We start from the raw sequence: 19,128 nt of genomic DNA on the forward strand, positions 1-19,128 counted from the left end.
ATACCCTGTGTTTGGGGTGTGTCAGAGTGAATACACAAGAAGCTGTCAACTAAACCCAGCCAGACGTGGATTGTAAGGCACAGAAAGATTTAAGTGCAGAGAAATGCTCACTTTCTAAAAGTGGCATTTCTACAATAGTAATATTAAATCCAACTTCACCAGTCAGCAGGATTTTGTATTACCATTCTGGCCATACTAAATATGGCCTTCCTACTCCTCTCAGATCAGCAGCTACCACTTCAATAATGTATGAGGTCAGCCCCAATGTTAGCCAATGAAGGTAGCAGGCCTCACAGTAGTGTAAAAACGAATTTAGGAGTTTTACACTACCAGGACATGTAAACTACACAGGTACATGTCCTGCCTTTTACCTACACAGCACCCTGCTCTAGGGGTTACCTAGGGCACACCTTAGGGGTGACTTATATGTAGGAAAAGGGGAGTTTTAGGCTTGGCAAGTACTTTTAAATGCCAAGTCGAAGTGGCAGTGAAACTGCACACACAGGCCTTGCAATCGGAGGCCTGAGGCAAGGTTAAGGGGCTACTTAAGTGGGTGGCACAACCAGTGCTGCAGGCCCACTAGTAGCATTTAATCTACATGCCCTGGGCACATACAGTGCACATTACTATGGACTTATAAGTAAATTAAATAGTCCAATTGGGTATGATCCAATGTTACCATGTTTAAGGGGAGAGAGCATATGCACTTTAGCACTGGTTAGCAGTGGTAAAGTGTGCAGAGTCTAAAAACCAGCAACAACAGTGTCCAAAAAGTGGAGGGAGGCAGGCAAAAAGTTAGGGGTGACCACCCTAAGGCTGTCAGGTCTAACAACTCTCCAAAACTTTTAGTGAACAAAATGCTCTTGTTATCACCCTGCAATATCTTTATACTAAACTCTTGCTTGTTATCTGACCATCCCCAGAATTTATCTCTGCAGAGGTGTTTTGGTTGCAGCAGCAAAGGTATGGAATACTATCCACTTTGCTCTTCACTCTGACTCTGATTTGTCTTCATTTAGTAGAGTAATGAAGACATATACATTTTAGTTAGGTCACTTCAGCAGTCCTTGGGCTTTCTAGCACCATGATGCTTCAGTGAACGAGTGCTGTATAAGGGCTTGATTACGAGTTTAGCAGTCGGACGAGGCAACTGGCAAACTCGTAGGATGAGACCACTATCAACGCGGCAGCCTTACCCCCAGTCGTATTACGATGTTCCTACTGAGTTGACCGGTGGGAACATCGTATTACGACGTTCCTGCCAGTCAGCCTGGTGGGAACAGTGCACCGTTATTGGTCTTGGTTTCCCTAAGAGAACCGAGGCCAATACTGTAGCACAACAGTTCCCACGGAATGCGCACTGTCTGCAGAGCAGACAGTGCACATTCTGAGGGTGCTTGGCAGGGGTCCCCTGTGGCCCCAGTACTTCCTTTCTGCCAGCCTTTTGATGGTGGTTAAGCCAGCATCAAAAGGCTGGCGGAAAGGGGACTCATGATCAGCATGGCAGTGATGAACTCAGCACCCCGAGGCTGACAACAACTCTGACTGCTGTTAACAGAAATCTCCAGGCCCGTCTGGAGTGTGGTGGTCCAACCACCACAGCAAGGCTGGCAGTCACAAGACCACCAGTCTCGTAATGGGGCCCCAAGTCTTTTCCATAGACAATAGAAATACATTACTGATAAAAGTAAGGACATAAGCCATCGTCAAAAGGTCTTCCTGTGAACACATAATACCTTCAAAGGAGAGAAGAAAGGTGGTGGTATTGCCTGGGGAGAGAAGTATGGTATGCAATTCAGGACAAACTCCATAGTCATCTACAGACGTTGCAGCTAGCTCTAGTCACAAGGATCAAACCGGCCAAGGGCATGGCTGTCAAGTGTGGACATATACTAGAAAGATGTCAACAAGATTATTTCTCCAACCCATGTGGCCCCTGGGTCTATTCTATATGGGAGGCACAAGAGGAATTATAATACTGCTCGCAGAATTCGCAGAATTTGGGTGACTCCATGTTATGCTTGTGATGCAGAGTTCCTGCCAAATTTCACCAATCTGTGTGTGGTGGAATTATTTTGCCGTTTGCGTCTTACAGGAACAATGCGAGGCTCCTCAACACATGCTTGCGAGTGGGATTTGCCAGCCCTTGGTGTGATTTCCAGTCCCGGGGAGCCTACTGGTGCCATTTTCTAGCACCGGTGGGAGCGAGTGGTCTGGGTCAGAGAGGGCTGCCGTTCAAGTAGATTTGCTGCCACTCGAGTAGATTTTCTATTCGAGCTGCAGCAAGTCAACTCAAATGGCTGGTGCTTTTGCACAACACATGGTGCCGTATGTGCAGATTTTCAGCACTGCTCACACTAATTATGCTAAATTTCAGGGCGAACAGCATATTTTCTGCCCATTGTTGGAATTCTGTGCAATTTTGAAGATTGTTTCTGAAACTCTGTGGAATTCTACGAAGTGAAACTCTGTGACTTCTTCCTACCCCTACCTATTAGACAGCAATGGAATGGAGATCACAGGGGCAGGCGAGTTGGATACAGTGATAGATGTGTTAATTTCCAAGTTGTAATGTGACTAATGACAGTGTTAAACGTCTTAATAGGAGACAACTAGTTCCGAATGAAAATGTCAGTTATAATTATGTATTAGCCAATTGATGGATAGATATCTAGCGACTGTAACAAGAGTAAGTGTCAGTGAAAGGACAGGTGCCTTTAATAGCCCTTAATATGGAATGAAGGAGCAGATGGCCCAGAAGTGTGGCACTAGAGACTCTGTATTGCATGCTCATATAGCAAGTAGTTCTTGGACAGCATGTTGAGGGGCTACAATAGCCGTTGCATCTGAGTGCCAAAACGGCAGTAGAGTGAAGAACTATCAATGATAATACACAAGTGAGATGGAGAAATAAACCAAACAAGTCTATATTAACCAACTAATGTATGCCTATAGATTGCAAATTTATGACCTGCATGTTACACACTATGCTTCACAGCAGGAACACTATGGCCCTCATTACAACCCTGGCGGTCGGTGTTAAAGTGGCGGTAATACCGCCAACAAGCCGGCGGTAAAAAAAATGGGATCACGACCATGGCGGAAACTGCCAACACAGACAGCCACTTTCACACTCCGACCGCCACGGCGGTAGCAACACCGCGGCGGTCACCGCCAACAAACAGGTGGAAGACAATGTACCGCCCACTCCATTACAACTCGCCAATCCGCCAGCTTTTCCGGGGCAGTTCCAACACCATTAAAAGCATGGCGGAAACAGTCTTTGGAAGGGAAACCACTCACTGCTCGACACTCAACGAAGAACCAGGACGCCATGGAGCCCGAGCTGCAGGTCCTGCCGATGCTGGTCTACCTCCTCATACACGAGGAATATCAAAGGCAGCGGTGACAACCACGGTGAGTACTGCACCTAGCACACAGGGGAGGGGGAGGAAAAAGAGAGTGACACAGACACGGTACACGCAACACCCCCACCCCCACCCTCACCCACAACACCATACACACAAACACATGCAACAACACTACATTTACACTCCATTACCCCCTGGAAGGACAAAAGGAATTGAGTGAAATAAGTGATATTTTTAAAATATGCAAATATACGTAACAAATAGAAAAACAGTCTATACAAATATTTACAATATGTACAGAAGGCCATACATTGTCCTTTGCAAGTCTCTGTGGCCCACTGGGCCAAAAATCATGGGCTAAGCCCACACTTGACTCCTGCTGGCTCAATACGGAGAGAACACTGCAGGGGCATCAGGTCGAAAACACACAGGCACCTCAGGGGGACAGGGAAGAGGGGGACACCTCAGCCGGAAGATGGAATAATGCCACTACTCCTCGAGGGGGCTCCATGCCCACTGCTAGGTCCTGGGGAGTGCAAAGCCACAGTCTCTCACGTTTCTCAAGAGGATGGCTTCTCCACTGGTTCTGGAAGGGGCTCTGTGCCCAGTGTGCTTCATGCAGCTAAGGATAGGGTGAGTGGATGCATTTCTTCACTGGTTCTGGAGGGGGCCTTGTGCCCAGTCTGCTTCATCCTGCCGAGGATAGGGTGAGTAGATGCATTTCTCCATTTGGTTCTGGAGGGGGCCTTGTGCCCAGTCTGCTTCATCCTGCCAAGGATAGGGTGAGTGGATGCATTTCTCCACTGGTTCTGGAGGGGGCCTTGTGCCCAGTCTGCTAATTCCTGTCAAGGATAGGGTGAGTGGATGCATTTCTCCACTGGCTCTAGAGGGGGCTTTGTGCCCAGTGATGCAGCACTTGGGGTGTGGCAGTTCACATTCCCTCACCTGGGTGTCTGAGGCATGAGATTTGCATGGATGAAGTAGCATAATACTCCATGGCGGCAGCGCCACACTCCATCCTGCGGCGACTTAGGCTGCAAACTGGTGGTAGTGCTGGTGCTGGTGGGGTGCTTCCAGTAGTCGTGGAAGGCTCCAGGCCATCTCCTGCAGCCTCAGACGGACGCACACTGGGGCTGCTAGTGCTGGTAGTGGTCCTACTGTCAGCGGTGCAGGTGGCAGTGCTTGCAGCGGAGCTTGCGGTGGGGATGCTGGTGGTGCTGGCCGTGGTGCATGTGCTGGTGCTGCCAATGGTGGAGGGAGGCACCAGCCCATCTCCTGCAGCCTCGGACGGCTGCCCACTGGGGATGCTGCTGCTGACATTAGTGGTGCCAGCGGTGGGGCAGGTGGCAGTGCAGGTGGCGGTGCTTGTGGCGGTGCTTGTGGCAGCACAGGTGGCGGGGCTGTCAGTTCTGATGGTGGGCACCAGGCCCTCTCCTGGAGCCTCCGCGGCCTGAAGTGCCTTGCCTTGGCTTTTCTGCCCCTTCCTCACCTTGGCAGATGCTGCTGGGACCTTGACTCTGGCAGCTGGAGTTTTGAAGGCGGCCTTGCAGGGTGGGTTGTACTCCTTGGCCTTGCTGCATGCTGGCCCCTTCTTCACTTTGGCAGGTGACGGAATGGTTTGGTCCTTTACAGGGGTCAGTGGCACACTGCCTAGCCTGACGGGTGCCCCCTTTAATCCTCTGGGAGTTGCAGGTACCACAGCGGACACTAACTTGGTGGCTGAGGTGCTGTCCTGGGATCTGGACACCATGGCCCGAGGGGGAGTATGAGGGAGTGAGGGGTAGTGAACAGGTCAATGTTTGTAAGGAAAAGTTTTTTAGACACACTGGGACGGGAAGATGGAGAGGGTTTGGGAGTGGAGGAAGAGGGAGTGGTTGTAGAAGGTGTCTGTCTGCTGAGTTTGGGTGAAGGTGCATGGGTTGGATGCTGTTTTGAGTAGGATGGCTGTTGGGTGGGTGGGTGCTTGCGCTTGTGTACTTTGAGAGGTGGGGTCACGGACACACTGGGAGAGGGCACAGGGGACGTGTGTATGGTTGTGAGGGTGGTGACTGCTTGTGAGGGGTGTGTTGTGATGGGTGTGCTGGTGATGGAGGTAGTGGATGAAGATGTAGTGCATGCAGGTGTGAGTGTAGACACTACTGGACTACTGGGAGGGAGGTGGACGATGAGGTGAGGGGGACACAGTGGAGGCAGTGGATGTTGGTGTGTTTGCATGGGTATGGTGCTTGTGTGAGTGCCTGTGAGATGAAGTGTGGTGCTTATGTTTGCCTGAGCCACTTTTGTGTGGTGATTTGGGTGAATGCTGGTCTGAAGGTGTGCTTGGGATAGGCTGGGGTTGAGGGGATTGGGTCTGGTTAGAGGAAGTTGGAGGGGGGGCTAGACACAGGGACAAGGGCTGCCATCAGTGCTGAGGCCAGAGCCTGAAATGCTTTCTGTTGAGCCACCACACCAGAGTGAATGCCCTCCAGGTATGCATTTGTTTGATGCACATGTCCTGCTACACCCTGGATGGCATTGTGTGGTTGACTGCCCAACAGAAAGGGATCTCAGGAGGTCAATAGCCTCCTCACTAAGGGCAGCATGGCTGACTGGGGCAGGGCCTGAGGTGCCTGGGGCGAAGGAGATGCCCACCCTCCTGGGTGAGCGGGCAACAGAAACACGCTGAGGGGCTGCTGGGAGGGTGGTGCTGGTAGGGGGGGTGGCAGCTGTACTTGTTGTTGGGGTGGGCACAGAGGTGTCCCCCACCGCCAGGGAGCTTCAGTCGGAGGAGTCGCTGTCTGTGGTCTCCCCTCCTGTCCTCGTTGTGGTGTTCCCCTCACCCTCCATCCCACTGTTGCCCCCCCCGTGGATTCGGCCTCCAGGGCCATGTGGGATGCAGCTCCCTCTGTCGCCGGTGCTTCTGCTCTTTCACCAGATGATGCTAATGCACAAAAGGACAGGGTGACAAAACAAAAAGGGTGGGAAGAGACAGAGGATACACTTGGTCAGTGCCAGCAACAACACTACCGTTGGTGTACACAACACACAGGGAGCAGCCCTATGCACTAGGCCATGCCCAACCATTTACTGAGACAGTCACCAGCCCATGGGGTACAATGCCTAATGCCAGCATCTGCACACCAGAAACCTACAGGACCAGAAACCTACAGGACCTTACACTATTGGGGTAGGAGTGCGCCAGAGCCTGCCCAACAAGGGACCTACCCTGCCATGATCGCCCTGGCCTAGGGGCACCCACAACCCACATCCCCAACCCAGGGACCTCCTAACGCATGCAAAGTCAGCTTTCAGAATCTGTACTCACCCTGTTGTGGTTGCTGTGATGCCCTCAAGCACCCATCCAACTCCGGATAAGCCACCCCCAGGATGGGGGGGGTCATGGTGCGATGGGCACCCCTTCCTCCTTGGGAGGCCAGCCCCAGCTGGGCCTCCGCCGTCTTCTTTGACCAGCGGTGCAGGTCCTCCCATCTCTTGCGGCAGTGGGTGCCCCACCTGTGAAAGACCCCCAGGGTCCACACCTCCTTGGCGATGGCACGCCAAATACCCTTTTTCTGGTGGGCACTGACCTGGAGGGAAAAGACAGCAGAAAAGGGAATTATTCACCCATCCGGACCGTCAGACTCATTGCCCACCAGTTCCCACCCATCCCCTGATGCACATACTCTGACCACCTTACAAGCTGCACTCTGGCCAGGACGCCTCAGCACCCCCCAACATGTAAATTACATCCACAGCACTCCATACATTCATGGCCCACACATCATGCTCACAGTGTACTCACCTGTTTGTCTGGAGGACCGTAGAGTAATGTTAACTGGGGTAGGTCCCCATCCACCAGTTTCTCAAACTACTCCGCAGTGAATGCAGGGGCCCTTTCCCCAGACACATGAGCCATTGTCGATTCCAGACACAGGTCACAGCAGCACTTGCAGTGTAGGTCCTCTCCTGTTGAAGGTCAGGTAGCAAGTGAGTGAATAGACAGAAAATGGTGGTCACGTCCGCAGCGGTGCGTACTGTCACCGCCGGCGTACATCGCCATTGGCTCCTGGAACCCATAGGGCCCAATAATAACCAATGCGAAGTTGCGCCGCAGTCATCGACCGCCTACTGCGACAGCACACAACACCAGCGCAATTGCCTCATTTCCACTTGTCCCTCCTCACAGGTCAGGCAGCCGCCATTTCAGGGGGGCACAGGGCATGGCACCTAACTGCGTCACAGCAGATATTGGCACATCAACTGACTCTCGAGTTCACATACTGTTTCTGTAAAGTAAATAAATCAACATTAGTGCAATAGATGTGGGAATATGACCTTTTGCTCACCGTTCTTTTCCATAGGCTTCAACCGCTGAGGCAGAATATGAGATGGTGGTATTCTCCGGTGCACAGACCCCTGGTGGACCTTGCGACTATGGAGGACAGAAACATTATCCTAATATAAAGACTTGATCATGCCACAATCCAAGAACTGTGTGCCCAATGTCAGCTATCCGCCAGCCCACAGGAATCCCCCCTCTAGTGCAGGTACTGTCAGTGCTCCATTTCCTGGCAAGGGGTTCCTTCCAAACAACAGTGGCCATGACATCAGGGATGTGTCAGCCAATGTTCTCTAACGTGTTGACCAGAGTGTTGTCTGCCCTGCTGAAGCACATGTGCAGCTACATCATGTTCCCCCAGGTGGAGGATTTGGCCACAGTGAAGGCTGACTTTTGTGCCCTGGGACATATCCCCAACATCATTGGTGCCATTGATGGTACACATGTGACATTTGTCCCCTCCTCCCCCGGACAAATGAACAGCTTTACAGGAATAGAAAAAAGCTATCACTCGATGAATGTGCAGATGGTGTGTTTGGTGGACCAGTACATCTCCCATGTGAATGCCTAATATCCTGGCTCTGAGCATGACGCCTTTATATTGAGGAATATCAGCATCTCATAAGTGATGGGCCAACTCCAGAGGCACCGGATGTGGCTAATAGGTGAGCCAAAGGCCCCCACCCAGTATATGTTGGTGTCTGGGTATGGGATTGTCCCTAAGGGTTAGTGGGTGTCTAACAGTTGTCCCTCGATATTTGCAGGTTTCTGGTTACCCCAACGTCTCCTGGCTACTGACCCCAGTGAGGAATGCCAGGACAAGGGCAGAGGAACATTACAATGAGGCACATGGGTGTACAAGGAAGTTCATTGAAAGGACCTTCTGCCTCCTGAAGGCCAGGTTCCGGTGACTCCATCTGACAGGTGGATCCCTGTACTACTCACCCAAGAAGGTGTGCCAGATCATCGTTGCATGTTGCACAACCTGGCCTTGAGACGCCAAGTGCCTTTTCTGCAGGAGAATGTGCCTGGAGATGGTCTTGTGGCAGCGGAGGAGCCTGTGGACAGTGAGGAAGAGGAGGCAGAGGAAGAAGATGTGGACAACAGAACAAATATAATACAGCAGTACTTCCAGTGACACACAGGTAAGACACTGTACCTCCACTTAACATTTCAGTAATCTGTTGGACATTGTACAAGGCAGCCTCTTTCCCTATGTCTATGGCCACTGACTGTTCCCTTTGGAATCTCTATTTTCAAATCTCTGTGCCCCATTCTGGCTCCCGCGTATATGTACTGCTGCCCACCAAGGGTCATCCTGTAGTATATTTCACTGTACATTTGCATTGCAATGCTTTGATAATGTTGTACTAATACATTTGTGAATCATTAGACTGACCCCAGATTGGTATTTGTTTCAAGGGTGTTTATTTAGGTGCTCATAAGTATAGGGGTATATGCAAGGGGCTGGGGTGATGGTGGAGGAAAGTCCATGGTAGAGTCCAGTCTCTTGGTATCACAGGTGCATTGTCGAAGGGGCATAGAAAGGGGAGCAATGGTAGTTCAAGGTGGACAATGTAACAGAGTGGGACAGAAGGGTGACTATCAGGGGAGTCCTATTTCCTGGCGGGGTCTTGGCAATATTCTCTGGCTTCTGTCTGGATCGCAGGGACCGTTTGCGGGGTGGTTCTCCTTCTGCAGGGGGTGGAGTGCTGGTGGCCTGTTGTTCCAGTGGCGGGTAGTCCTGATCCCCAGGTACTGTCCCTCCTGCAGCCGCTGGGTCTCCTGCAACTTGGCCAGTATCTGGCCCATCATCTCCTGGGAATGGTGGTATGCTCCCAGGATGTTGGAGAGTGCCTCGTGGAGAGTGGATTCCCTGGGCCTGTCCTCCCCTTGTTGCACAGCAGTCCTCCCAGCTTCCCTGTTGTCCTGTGCCTCTGTCCCCTGAACCGTGTGCCCCCTGCCACTGACCCCAGTTCCCTTGTCATCCTGGGTTTGTGGGGTTGCCTGGGGTCCCTGTAGTGGTGGACACACTACTGATTGATGTGTCATGAGGACAGTGGCATGGGCCCGCTGGGTGGGTGCTGTGCTAGTGTTTCCTGAGGGGGAGGCTCTTTGATGGGTTGGGACTGTGGCTCGGTACCCGACTGTCCAGAGGTCCCTGATGGGCAAGGTTGGTCATTGTGATCCAGGCGTGCAGAGCTGCTGTCATCACTGGGGGCCTCTTTAGAGGGGGACTGGATGTAACTGGCACCTCCTCTCCGATGACGTTGAGTATGGGTCCTATTGGGATGCAAATGCATTGTTAATGTATCTGCGTGGGCCATATTGTTCATGGGTGTGTCTCCCTCTATGATTGTGATTTCCCTGTCGGCTTGGCCTTGTGTGAGTGGTGATTTTGTGGGCTGGGTGAGTCTCTCTACTGGGCATGCTGGGGTGATGGGTGTCCATGCAGGTCTATCATGGGTGTCCATGCATTGTTGTTGCATGCAGGGCTTGGCATTGGGATGGGTGGGTTGTGATGGTGGGGTATATGTGAGGTGGTGGAGTGATGGGGTGAGGGTAGGGGTATGAGTTTGTGATGGCATGCAGGTGGGTAGGGCGGGTTGAAGTAGTTAAGGTTTGACTTACCAGAGTCCAGTCCTCCTGCTACTCCTGCGAGGCCCTCAGGATGCATTATCTGCAAGACTTGCTCCTCCCATGTTGTTAGTTGTGGGGGAGGAGGTGGGGGTCCACCGCCAGTCCTCTGTACAGCTATCTGGTGTTGTGCAACCACGGAACGCACCTTCCCCCGTAGGTCGTTCCACCTCTTCCTGATGTCATCCCTGGTTCTTGGGTGCTGTCCCATGGCGTTGACCCTGTCCACGATCCTCCGCCATAGCTCCATTTTCCTTGCAATGGACGTCTGCTGCAGCTGTGATCCGAATAGCTGTGGCTCTACTGGGATGATTTCCTCCACCATGACCCTAAGCTCCTCCTCAGAAAACCTGGGGTGTCTTTGGGGTGCCATGGATGTGGTGTGAGTGATATGTGTGAGGATGTGTGGGGTGATGTGTGGGTGATGTGTTGTGGTGTATGCTGTGATGTGCGTGAATGGTATATGGGTGATGGTGTTCTGTGGCTCTGATTGAGTGGGTGCTCCTGGCTTGTCTCTCTCTGCTTGCTATCTGTTTTTCGCTGTAAGGGGTTGTGAGTAATGTGGGTGTGTATTTTATATTGGATTGGGTGTGTGGGTGTGGTGTGTGTATGTGTGTCAGGTGTATGTAGTTTGAATTGTCCAATGTGGTGTAGTTTTGTTAGTGTGTGTGCATTTTGAGCACGGCTGTGTGTACCGCAAATGGTTTAGCGTGATTGAAAGACTGCTGTGGTGATTCATGGGTCGTGATACTGTGGGCGTATTCCTGTTGGCATAACGGTGTGGGTTTTGCTATCACCAGTTTATCATTGACCTTTGGGCTGGCGGACTTGTGTGGGTGTCTGTATAGTGGCAGAATTCTCAGTGTGGGTCATAATACCCGTGGCAGAATACCGCCACGGTCACGATATGTTGGCGGCCATCAGAACGGGGGTAGGTGGCATTTACCACCAGGATTGTAATGAAGGCCTATATCTCTGTGCTATTTTATGATGGGCCAAACCTGTGACTAGACTGCACACAGATCTCTCCGGCAAATGCATTAGCAACCGCAACTATTTACACTACTATAATACCCTGGGTTAAAGCACCTGCTGCTGTCTATTTGTGACAAAAGACGTAATCCAAATGAGATGTGTTATCACATTTGTCCTTTTTGCCATTTCTATAGGGGGCAGAATTTTTTTTTAAAACAATGTATAAGGTGACATTCAGACTCCACTCAGTCTGTGTCTCTCGCGACTTCATTTTCCTTCTACTTCCAACCCTTTCCCAAATGTATAAATATTTCCATTTCCACTTTCCTTTACAGAGCTCAACCCGACCGAAATCTCGAAATGCTCTAACAGTTATGGGTCTGATGCAATGGTTTGGGTACTCGGCACTTGCGGTTCTTTAATTTGGAAGGAAGATCGCCTACACTTCTTAGCAGGGCTACAATACTTTCAATAAGGAAAGTATCTGCACTTTTCAGTATTAAAAATGTAATCTGGGATAATGAAGACCTACACTTTTATATTTTCGTTTCAAGAAGTGGTTTGATCCGAGTTAATAGTATATGTTTTTTTTTACCGAATCCGCCAGGATGAACGTTTGGTGGGGTTCATAAATGTGACTTGGCTTTAAGCACACTTCTTTGCATCAGGTGCATTTTTCAAGCTACTTTACAAGATAACAGCACGGTTTGTGAAGTGGGACAGAAAAAAGTTAGACTAAAATGTTTTGCAATAAAACTTTTGAAGACACAATAAACCAAAATTAGTTTCCATTAATATAGTCCCCTTCTACCCTCCAGTAAATTAATTACTTTTGGTGACTGTGACTAGCTCTATGGGGGTGGGGGTGGCTGTCTTTAAGACGCCAAGGCAGATATGTTGAGCAGTTTCCACTGTGATAAATGGTTGTGGTTATCTGCGTCCTTCAGACACTCTAAGTATAAGAACGGCCTGCAGTGGGGGCCTGAAGTTCATGGGCTGCCGTCCTTACGGTCACTCTCTCTCCCTCGGGTCCCTGGGAGGCCGGCGTGCTGTCCAAATGGCGACAAGTGATTTTCTAGGAGTACCTCTGCTCTGATCGAGGCTGCTTCGTCTGTACCTCCCCAGGCAGGTCTGAGGTGCGCCTCTCCTTAAGTGGGCGGGGTACAGAAGAGGCGGCCGAGCTGTGAAATAGGGCAGAGCTCCGAAGACAGGCGAAGTACATGGGATACCAAATACTGCACAACTCGGGCGCAAGGATGCTCGCTAGGGCTGCCTCCCGCTGGTCAACATGGGGTGGGTGCTGCTGCACAGCGGCGGTCTCCTGGCGCCACATCCATGCCCTGACCAGCGAGCCGGTGTCCTCCTCCGTTCAAGGAAAGCTGGCCCGGCCCTTCGATGAGATCCCGGGCGAGTGGAAGAACGGTTGGGTGAACCTCTACCGCTTCTGGAAGGAGGACGGCTTCCATAACATCCATGGCCTCATGGAGAAGAAGTTCCAGACCTTCGGGCCAATATACAGGTGAGAGGGAGTGGCTGGCGTCAGTGGCGAAGGAGCCTCGGCCTCCGCTCTATACATAACAGGAATTAATATGCTTCAAGCTGAATGTGGGTCCCTGATGGGTGCCCCTCTCCACCCTGTGCGCCGGGGCCTGTGGTACATCTTTCTTGCTTGGCTGCCTTAGGCTAGGATTGATCTAGGTAGGTAGAGGTAGGCGAGTCACTGAAAGCTGGAGCCAGACTCGAGCCAGGCTCGAGCCTCAAGCCTGGTTCTATGTCAGCATGGGGTCTCGTTGGAACCTCGAGCCGAACATTCATGTGGCTTCAGCCTGCCACCGTCATTCTACACTTCCTGCACAAAGAGGTAAGAGACAAGCAGAACCATTTTAGTTTAAAATGATAGCAGTTTAGTGGTTGATTTGCACAAAGTAAAACCAGAAAACCTGGATTAAACGTGGCTTCCTGTTTTACCAAATGTGTGATTTTAGGCAAGTGTTTTATTTTGGCGTCATCATTTTTCTTCAGTATCACACATGAAAGTACCTTCAAATGCGTGAACTCAGAGCACCAGCTGTATAAAAACTATTTGGGTTTGATTTAATACACTATAATGTTGTTTTGTCTATAGGAATGTCGGCCACAAACAAGGTTCGCATGACAACCGTCATGCCTCTTATCACTATCTTCAGGGTTGGGGCAGAGAAAGGAATGTTTCTAAGTTCATATTTAAAAACTATCACTTTTAATAAGCACTTATTATAAGTACAGTTTTATAATGTTACATGTTAATGTCAAATCTTCCACATGTTAAATGCACTTTTTTTAAAATTTGAAGAGGCTTTATCATATTTTGTGTGATGTTTGTTGTGCGATTTACATTATTAGCACTCTGCTTATGCACAGGCTCTAAGAGCCAAGCCGGACATTAGGCTCAGCTCTGGCTTGCCTTGTCAGTTTGTTGGCTCTCCCTTGGTATTCTGTGGGTAAGGGTTCACTGGTCAGTGGCAGAGGCTGACAGAGCTACAAGGCTATATAACCTTTCTTAACCTCTTTAAACTGAGCCATGCTACATTTGGCATGCAATTGACCGCCCTCTAGCACACCAACCCTCAGTTTGGAGTAGGGCAGAAAATAGGTCTGGCACCACATTAAAAATGGCCCCCATGAGTGAATCAGAAAGCTAAATAAAAGTGGTACATGATTGCCAATTGAGCAGTTATGAACTTGTACCAACACACTGTTTAAGTATTATGCAAGGTAGGGCAGATTGCATGGATTTGACTTTAATGCAGTCAATGTTTGTTTTAATATCAGGGAAACCAGCAGTAAAACCCAGTCCAGCAGACCACAGATGAGACCCACAAACAGCGGAAAGGCACAGCACTGTCAGACCAGTCCATCTGACATAGTCGGATAGCCCTGTAGGTCACCCCTACTCTGCCACCCTTTTAAATTTCCCCGCATTGGCTTCAGTAGAGCCATATTGGTGGTTATCAAAAGTCCGCATATTTCAGCATTGCTTTGTGGTGCATGTTCTCACTTGCAGCTCTGGTTGTGGAAAGAAGGTGTACTCTGTAAGAAAAAAAAAACGTATTTCCTATTTGGAGCATCCTACTAGTCTGAAATCCACCTCCACGAGTGAATGGGTGTGGAGATTACACTTCTATCTTGGGTTTATTGAATTTGAACAAAATGGGCATGAAGACTTCTCTGCTAGATTTACCCCTACAGAAACAGTTCAATAGCTTCGTGGCTGTAGAGATTAAATCTACTGTTTATACTCAGATTGGTAGTCCTAAAAGGAACGTGTGACTGAATTAACAAAATGCCCAAATGCCCAACCCTGTTGTTCTCCACCGAAAGGCACACTGGGGCAATGTGAGAAACCTTAGGGCTACTATCTGATGCTGCATCTCTTTTTTGCCTAGTTATGGATTCATTGCATTTACCGCATAATCCATCATCTGCTGCATAATCAGCATATTGTAACAAAAAACTATTTCTAGCTCCAACGGATCAAAAGTTGCTAAGATATGGCAAAATGTTTGCAAGCAGTGGAAGGCCCTTTGCAGAGGTCAGATGGTCATCTTTCAATTGCTTATTTCTGTATTTGGTTGTTAGAATGGTACTAATGAGGTAGACTTTTACCCAGACAGCATTACCAAGTGTTAAAGTCATTCATTAATGAAATAATAGTATTAAAAAATGTGTTACATAATTTGCCTCTTCTTGCCGCATAGTTTAGTCAACCGTGCTGCATAATTTGGTGCTCTTCTCCAGTGTCCCTGGTCAATACCCATGGATGACATCATAAGGTCTAAGTTGTTATTTGGAGAACCTGGAGACCTGGGTTTTATCTTGGTTTCCTCACTTGACCACATTGTGTGATCCTCGGTAATCACGGTGTTTCCAGTGGTTCAGTGCTTGTATTCTCCATACACAATAATTCCATTCATAGCTCATCAAATTAGCTGTTTGAAGAGAACATCTCGGCAAGAAGAGTGGTCTCAAGATGGGTACAGAGGGGGTAGAGACGTTTTAAGATATGGGCAAAGTGGGCTCAGGCCCAGGGTCCCACCCTTTCATGGGAGCACTGATAGAGCCAGCTCACTTGCCCTGTTGACCTTGAAAATATTCTTAAACTGATTATTTTAAATACCGTTTCCTTTAATTTATTTTTAATATGGATGATGTATGAGTCTATTACAGACATTTTGCAGAGAAATGTTGTGTTTATCTTACATGCAACTTCCGTGAAAAAAGTTTCCTTTAGGTCACAAAAGGACCTCACAAATGAGAAATGGGAGGGTGTCACCGTAATATTAGTGAGCTGCTGCTGTGTTACAATATTAAAACCGCACATTACTATTCCTGAATATTACATGAAAACACATTTTGAATTTGGACACTGTCAGTGACCTGGCCAAAGAGGTCAACAAAGAGTCGAAATGAAAACCTGTTTGGAACAGGGGGTGCTCCAAAGTACGTTTGGCCCAGGGCCCCCCAAGTCCTTAAGATGTCCCTGAGAGCGCCTCAGAAAGTGCGGCCTTTAAGATTCTTTCTGATGGGCGAATAGTTTAGCCGACAGACAGTTTCCCTTTTGGCTAGCTTTCATAGGAATTGCACCATAACTCGCAAGTTAAATGACTACGTCAAATAACAGTTGGGTGTGTGGGGGCGGGGAGGGAGGGGGGGCAGGGGTGCAGTTGCAGTTGCAAAACGGCTAAAGCTTTAGGGCGGTTTCAACCACAAAACCAGTTTTTTTTACCAGTTATCAGTCGTTCCCGCATCTCAGTTATTTTGCCGGATTCTGTTCCAACTTTTAATTGCTGCACCCCGGTTCACAAATCCCCCGTCGTGAAAGTTGTCAGTTATTAGAGCGCCAACTCTCCAGAGCCGCTCAACGTTATAGTGAGTCGTGCTCCCAGAGTGGGATTTCTTCTGTTATTTTGTCACTAGCATCTATCAGAACCGGGGTGGTGGTGAAATGGTGCGAACGGGGTGATGATGTTGTGAAGGAGAATACGGAGGGGATTGCAGTGAGCGAGGCCAGTAAGCGGTTATGTTTTGCATATCCATGGCTTTGTCAGAGGAGTTGTTGACGACGAGGATGAGAGGTAAGTTTACAAACGCGGAGGTGGTTATGGCATCTCTGTTTCTCCTAAATATAATATTTACTTCATACAGTGAACAGTTAATGGATTGAGCATTGCGGAGGGGTAATATCTTAAACACCCAAAAGGTGATGGAGGAAGGCTTGCAATCAGTGGCGTGACGCAAAATGATGGGGCCTCCGGTGCAGAATATGACGAGGGACCCATACGTCTCTCTTACCTCACAGATATTTAGTGACATTGGCCAGAACTGGGGACCCCACGGGCCCGAGAAGACATGGGGAGGGGGCTGCGCTGGAGGGGCGTGTGTTACGCCCCTGCTTGCAATGTCTAACCACCTTTACAATTTAGATCTAGGGCCGTAGCTTGGTCAATGATATTAGGGGAGTTGTGGTGGTGTGTGTGTGGGGGGTCGGGGGTGGTGAGGTTTCTCAACAAGTAACGGAGTGTACGAAACGAAAAAGGACAAGGGCAGCTAGTGGGAAATCTTTGGTAACATTAAGATACACATAAAAAGTCCAAAGCTGATGAAAACAAAAATATTCACCTTTACAGCTGATGAAAACAAAACTGTACACCCGTACGCAAGTACATGCAATACAGCCAAAATATATATGGAATCAATACTGGGAATACTATATACGGCAGTCCTTCAAAGTGGCAGGTTTACAAAGTGCTACATATAGGGCAACTCAATAACCCGTTGTCAGCTTGGGTAACAGTATAAACTTAAACAGCCAACAAGGGTGATGTTCACAAAAACAAAACTGCAGTAAATAAATATGCCTTCAGAAACCAATAGCGCACCGAATGAAACTCACAAGAAATATCAGACATTAAGGAGTCATGGAAAAAAAACAAAGAATGAAGGAGCGTGCATATCAGCAATGTAATGACAATTAGTTGACATGTCTTGGAAATAGAGGTATTAAGAAGTTATTTCAACAACAAAACATACAGATCTATCTAGAGTATTGTTTTGTTCATTTTTCCATATAGTGTTTCACTGAGATAGAAGTGTGCAATCCACTCATTACAAGGAACATTACTGGCAAAAGGCATCCCTGGGTTGTAGGAAATGCCCCAATTATGCCAGATCTATGTAAAATTATTGGGATGTAGGTCGACATTCCCTTCTCCTGTTGTACAACGTCGCCACACCGTCCTCAGGACTGAAAGTAGTAGAAAGTTACTGTAGACAACCCCTGAAAAGGTTCTAAATTAAAACAAACTGAAAAAACGAATTAGCTGTACGCCTAAAATACAATTCTGTAGGTGATGGTGTTTGCAGCACTGCAACCGTGAAGGCATGTGTGTAGCACAGTTCACACTTATCTGTGGTGAAATCAAAATGAGAGCAAAACATGCTGAATACAAAAACATGCTCGAACTAAAAAGCCAAAAAAACATACCTTTCTATAGGAGGAAAGGAACAAGCTTAATCTGAAATATTGGTAAGTGCATTTAGGACTCCATGTACCAAAAGTTCGTGAGGAACAAACAATATCCATTCGCACTATTCTATTCTGCTTTGTATGATGATGCAATATAAATAATCTCGAGATTAGTTGGAGGGTCAAGGCTCCGTTGTAATGAATTAAAACATCATGAATCTATCCCAAAGCATGCTGAAAACAGTCAATAACCATTTCTTGCTGATCAAGTTAGTAAGTAATAAGATTTATTGTTTAGTTTCTTAAAACCATAACAAAGGTGAAACGAAGCAAACACTTAAAAATACAATTGTGATGTTACTAAATCATCATCAAAGGATTGAGCGCATTGTACAGTTATTTCGATATGCGCTCCATGGGAGCTCATTTTAAACATAATAAAACATTGCTACTTAAGATTTTGCTTGCTTCAGTAAGAGTTGAGCATCGCTTAATGTCATTAAAGTCCATTGTCAGGCGTTGGGCTGTGAACTATCCTCCTGTGAATCGCAGGGACGATGGTACTGATTTATTAAATCTTGCTTTTGCGTCACCTGCAATAGAAACTTCACCAAAGCACAGTTCAGCTGCAGGTTTCCAGGTGCAAAGCACGTCATCACTGCTTGTCTCCGTGGCCGACCTGTTTCATTAAATTTGTTCTTTAGTAGGGCTTTTCGTTATAGTGCAAGATAGTTACATGAGCAGAGGACATGCAGGAGTTCTTCCGTGTCCTCACCACACAGGCGGCAGATAGAGTTGGTTAGGTCCCTCAGCCAGGGGGCTGCATTTAAAGCAAGTGGGAAGAGTCCAAGTCGATACTTTAAGAATTGATCCTTTATTCATCTCGAGAAACCCTGGCCAAGTTATAACTGTGGTGCCAAAGACGTGTAAGTGTGCAAAGTCATCCATGCATGAGACCTCTGAGAGAAGGAAGCTTTGTCCTCCAGTAGTGACTGAAGCCTAATCAATTTCTCAGTTGCTTTCTTGAAGGTGTTGTTCGGGATTGGGCTCCTCCAAAGATCAGTGAGCCCGCTCTTCTTAAGTGAATCATCTAAGTGGATTCTAAACAGGGAGATTTTCTCACGTTCAAGCTCTTGCCACATATGGTAGTTAAGAGTGCCGAGGGAGGCACCATGGGCTTTGCTCCACAAGTTTATGTAGGTAACGCATCGATCCAGGGATTGGTTCAGTAGACAAAACTCCAGTCTCAGTTGGGCGGGGGAGGTGAATCTGGGAATGTTAAATATCGTCCGATAAACTTTGCTCATTGCGTGGTTTAAGAT

The 19,128-nt window shown here is 48.4% G+C and overlaps 1 protein-coding gene across 1 annotated transcript in view; it reads left to right on the forward strand.

Moving 5' to 3' along the window:
- The first annotated feature begins 12,246 nt into the window (after window positions 1–12,246).
- LOC138283945 (cholesterol side-chain cleavage enzyme, mitochondrial-like) overlaps window positions 12,247–19,128 on the forward strand; it is a 183,273-nt gene continuing 176,391 nt past the window's right edge. Inside the window, exon 1 of the mRNA XM_069222213.1 lies at window positions 12,247–12,820. Within this exon, the coding sequence (XP_069078314.1) occupies window positions 12,522–12,820 (299 nt within the window). The 5' untranslated portion in view covers window positions 12,247–12,521. The remainder of the gene's footprint in view (window positions 12,821–19,128) is intronic.

This window comes from Pleurodeles waltl, chromosome 3_1, assembly GCF_031143425.1.
Source record: "Pleurodeles waltl isolate 20211129_DDA chromosome 3_1, aPleWal1.hap1.20221129, whole genome shotgun sequence".
Lineage (NCBI taxonomy): Eukaryota > Metazoa > Chordata > Amphibia > Caudata > Salamandridae > Pleurodeles > Pleurodeles waltl.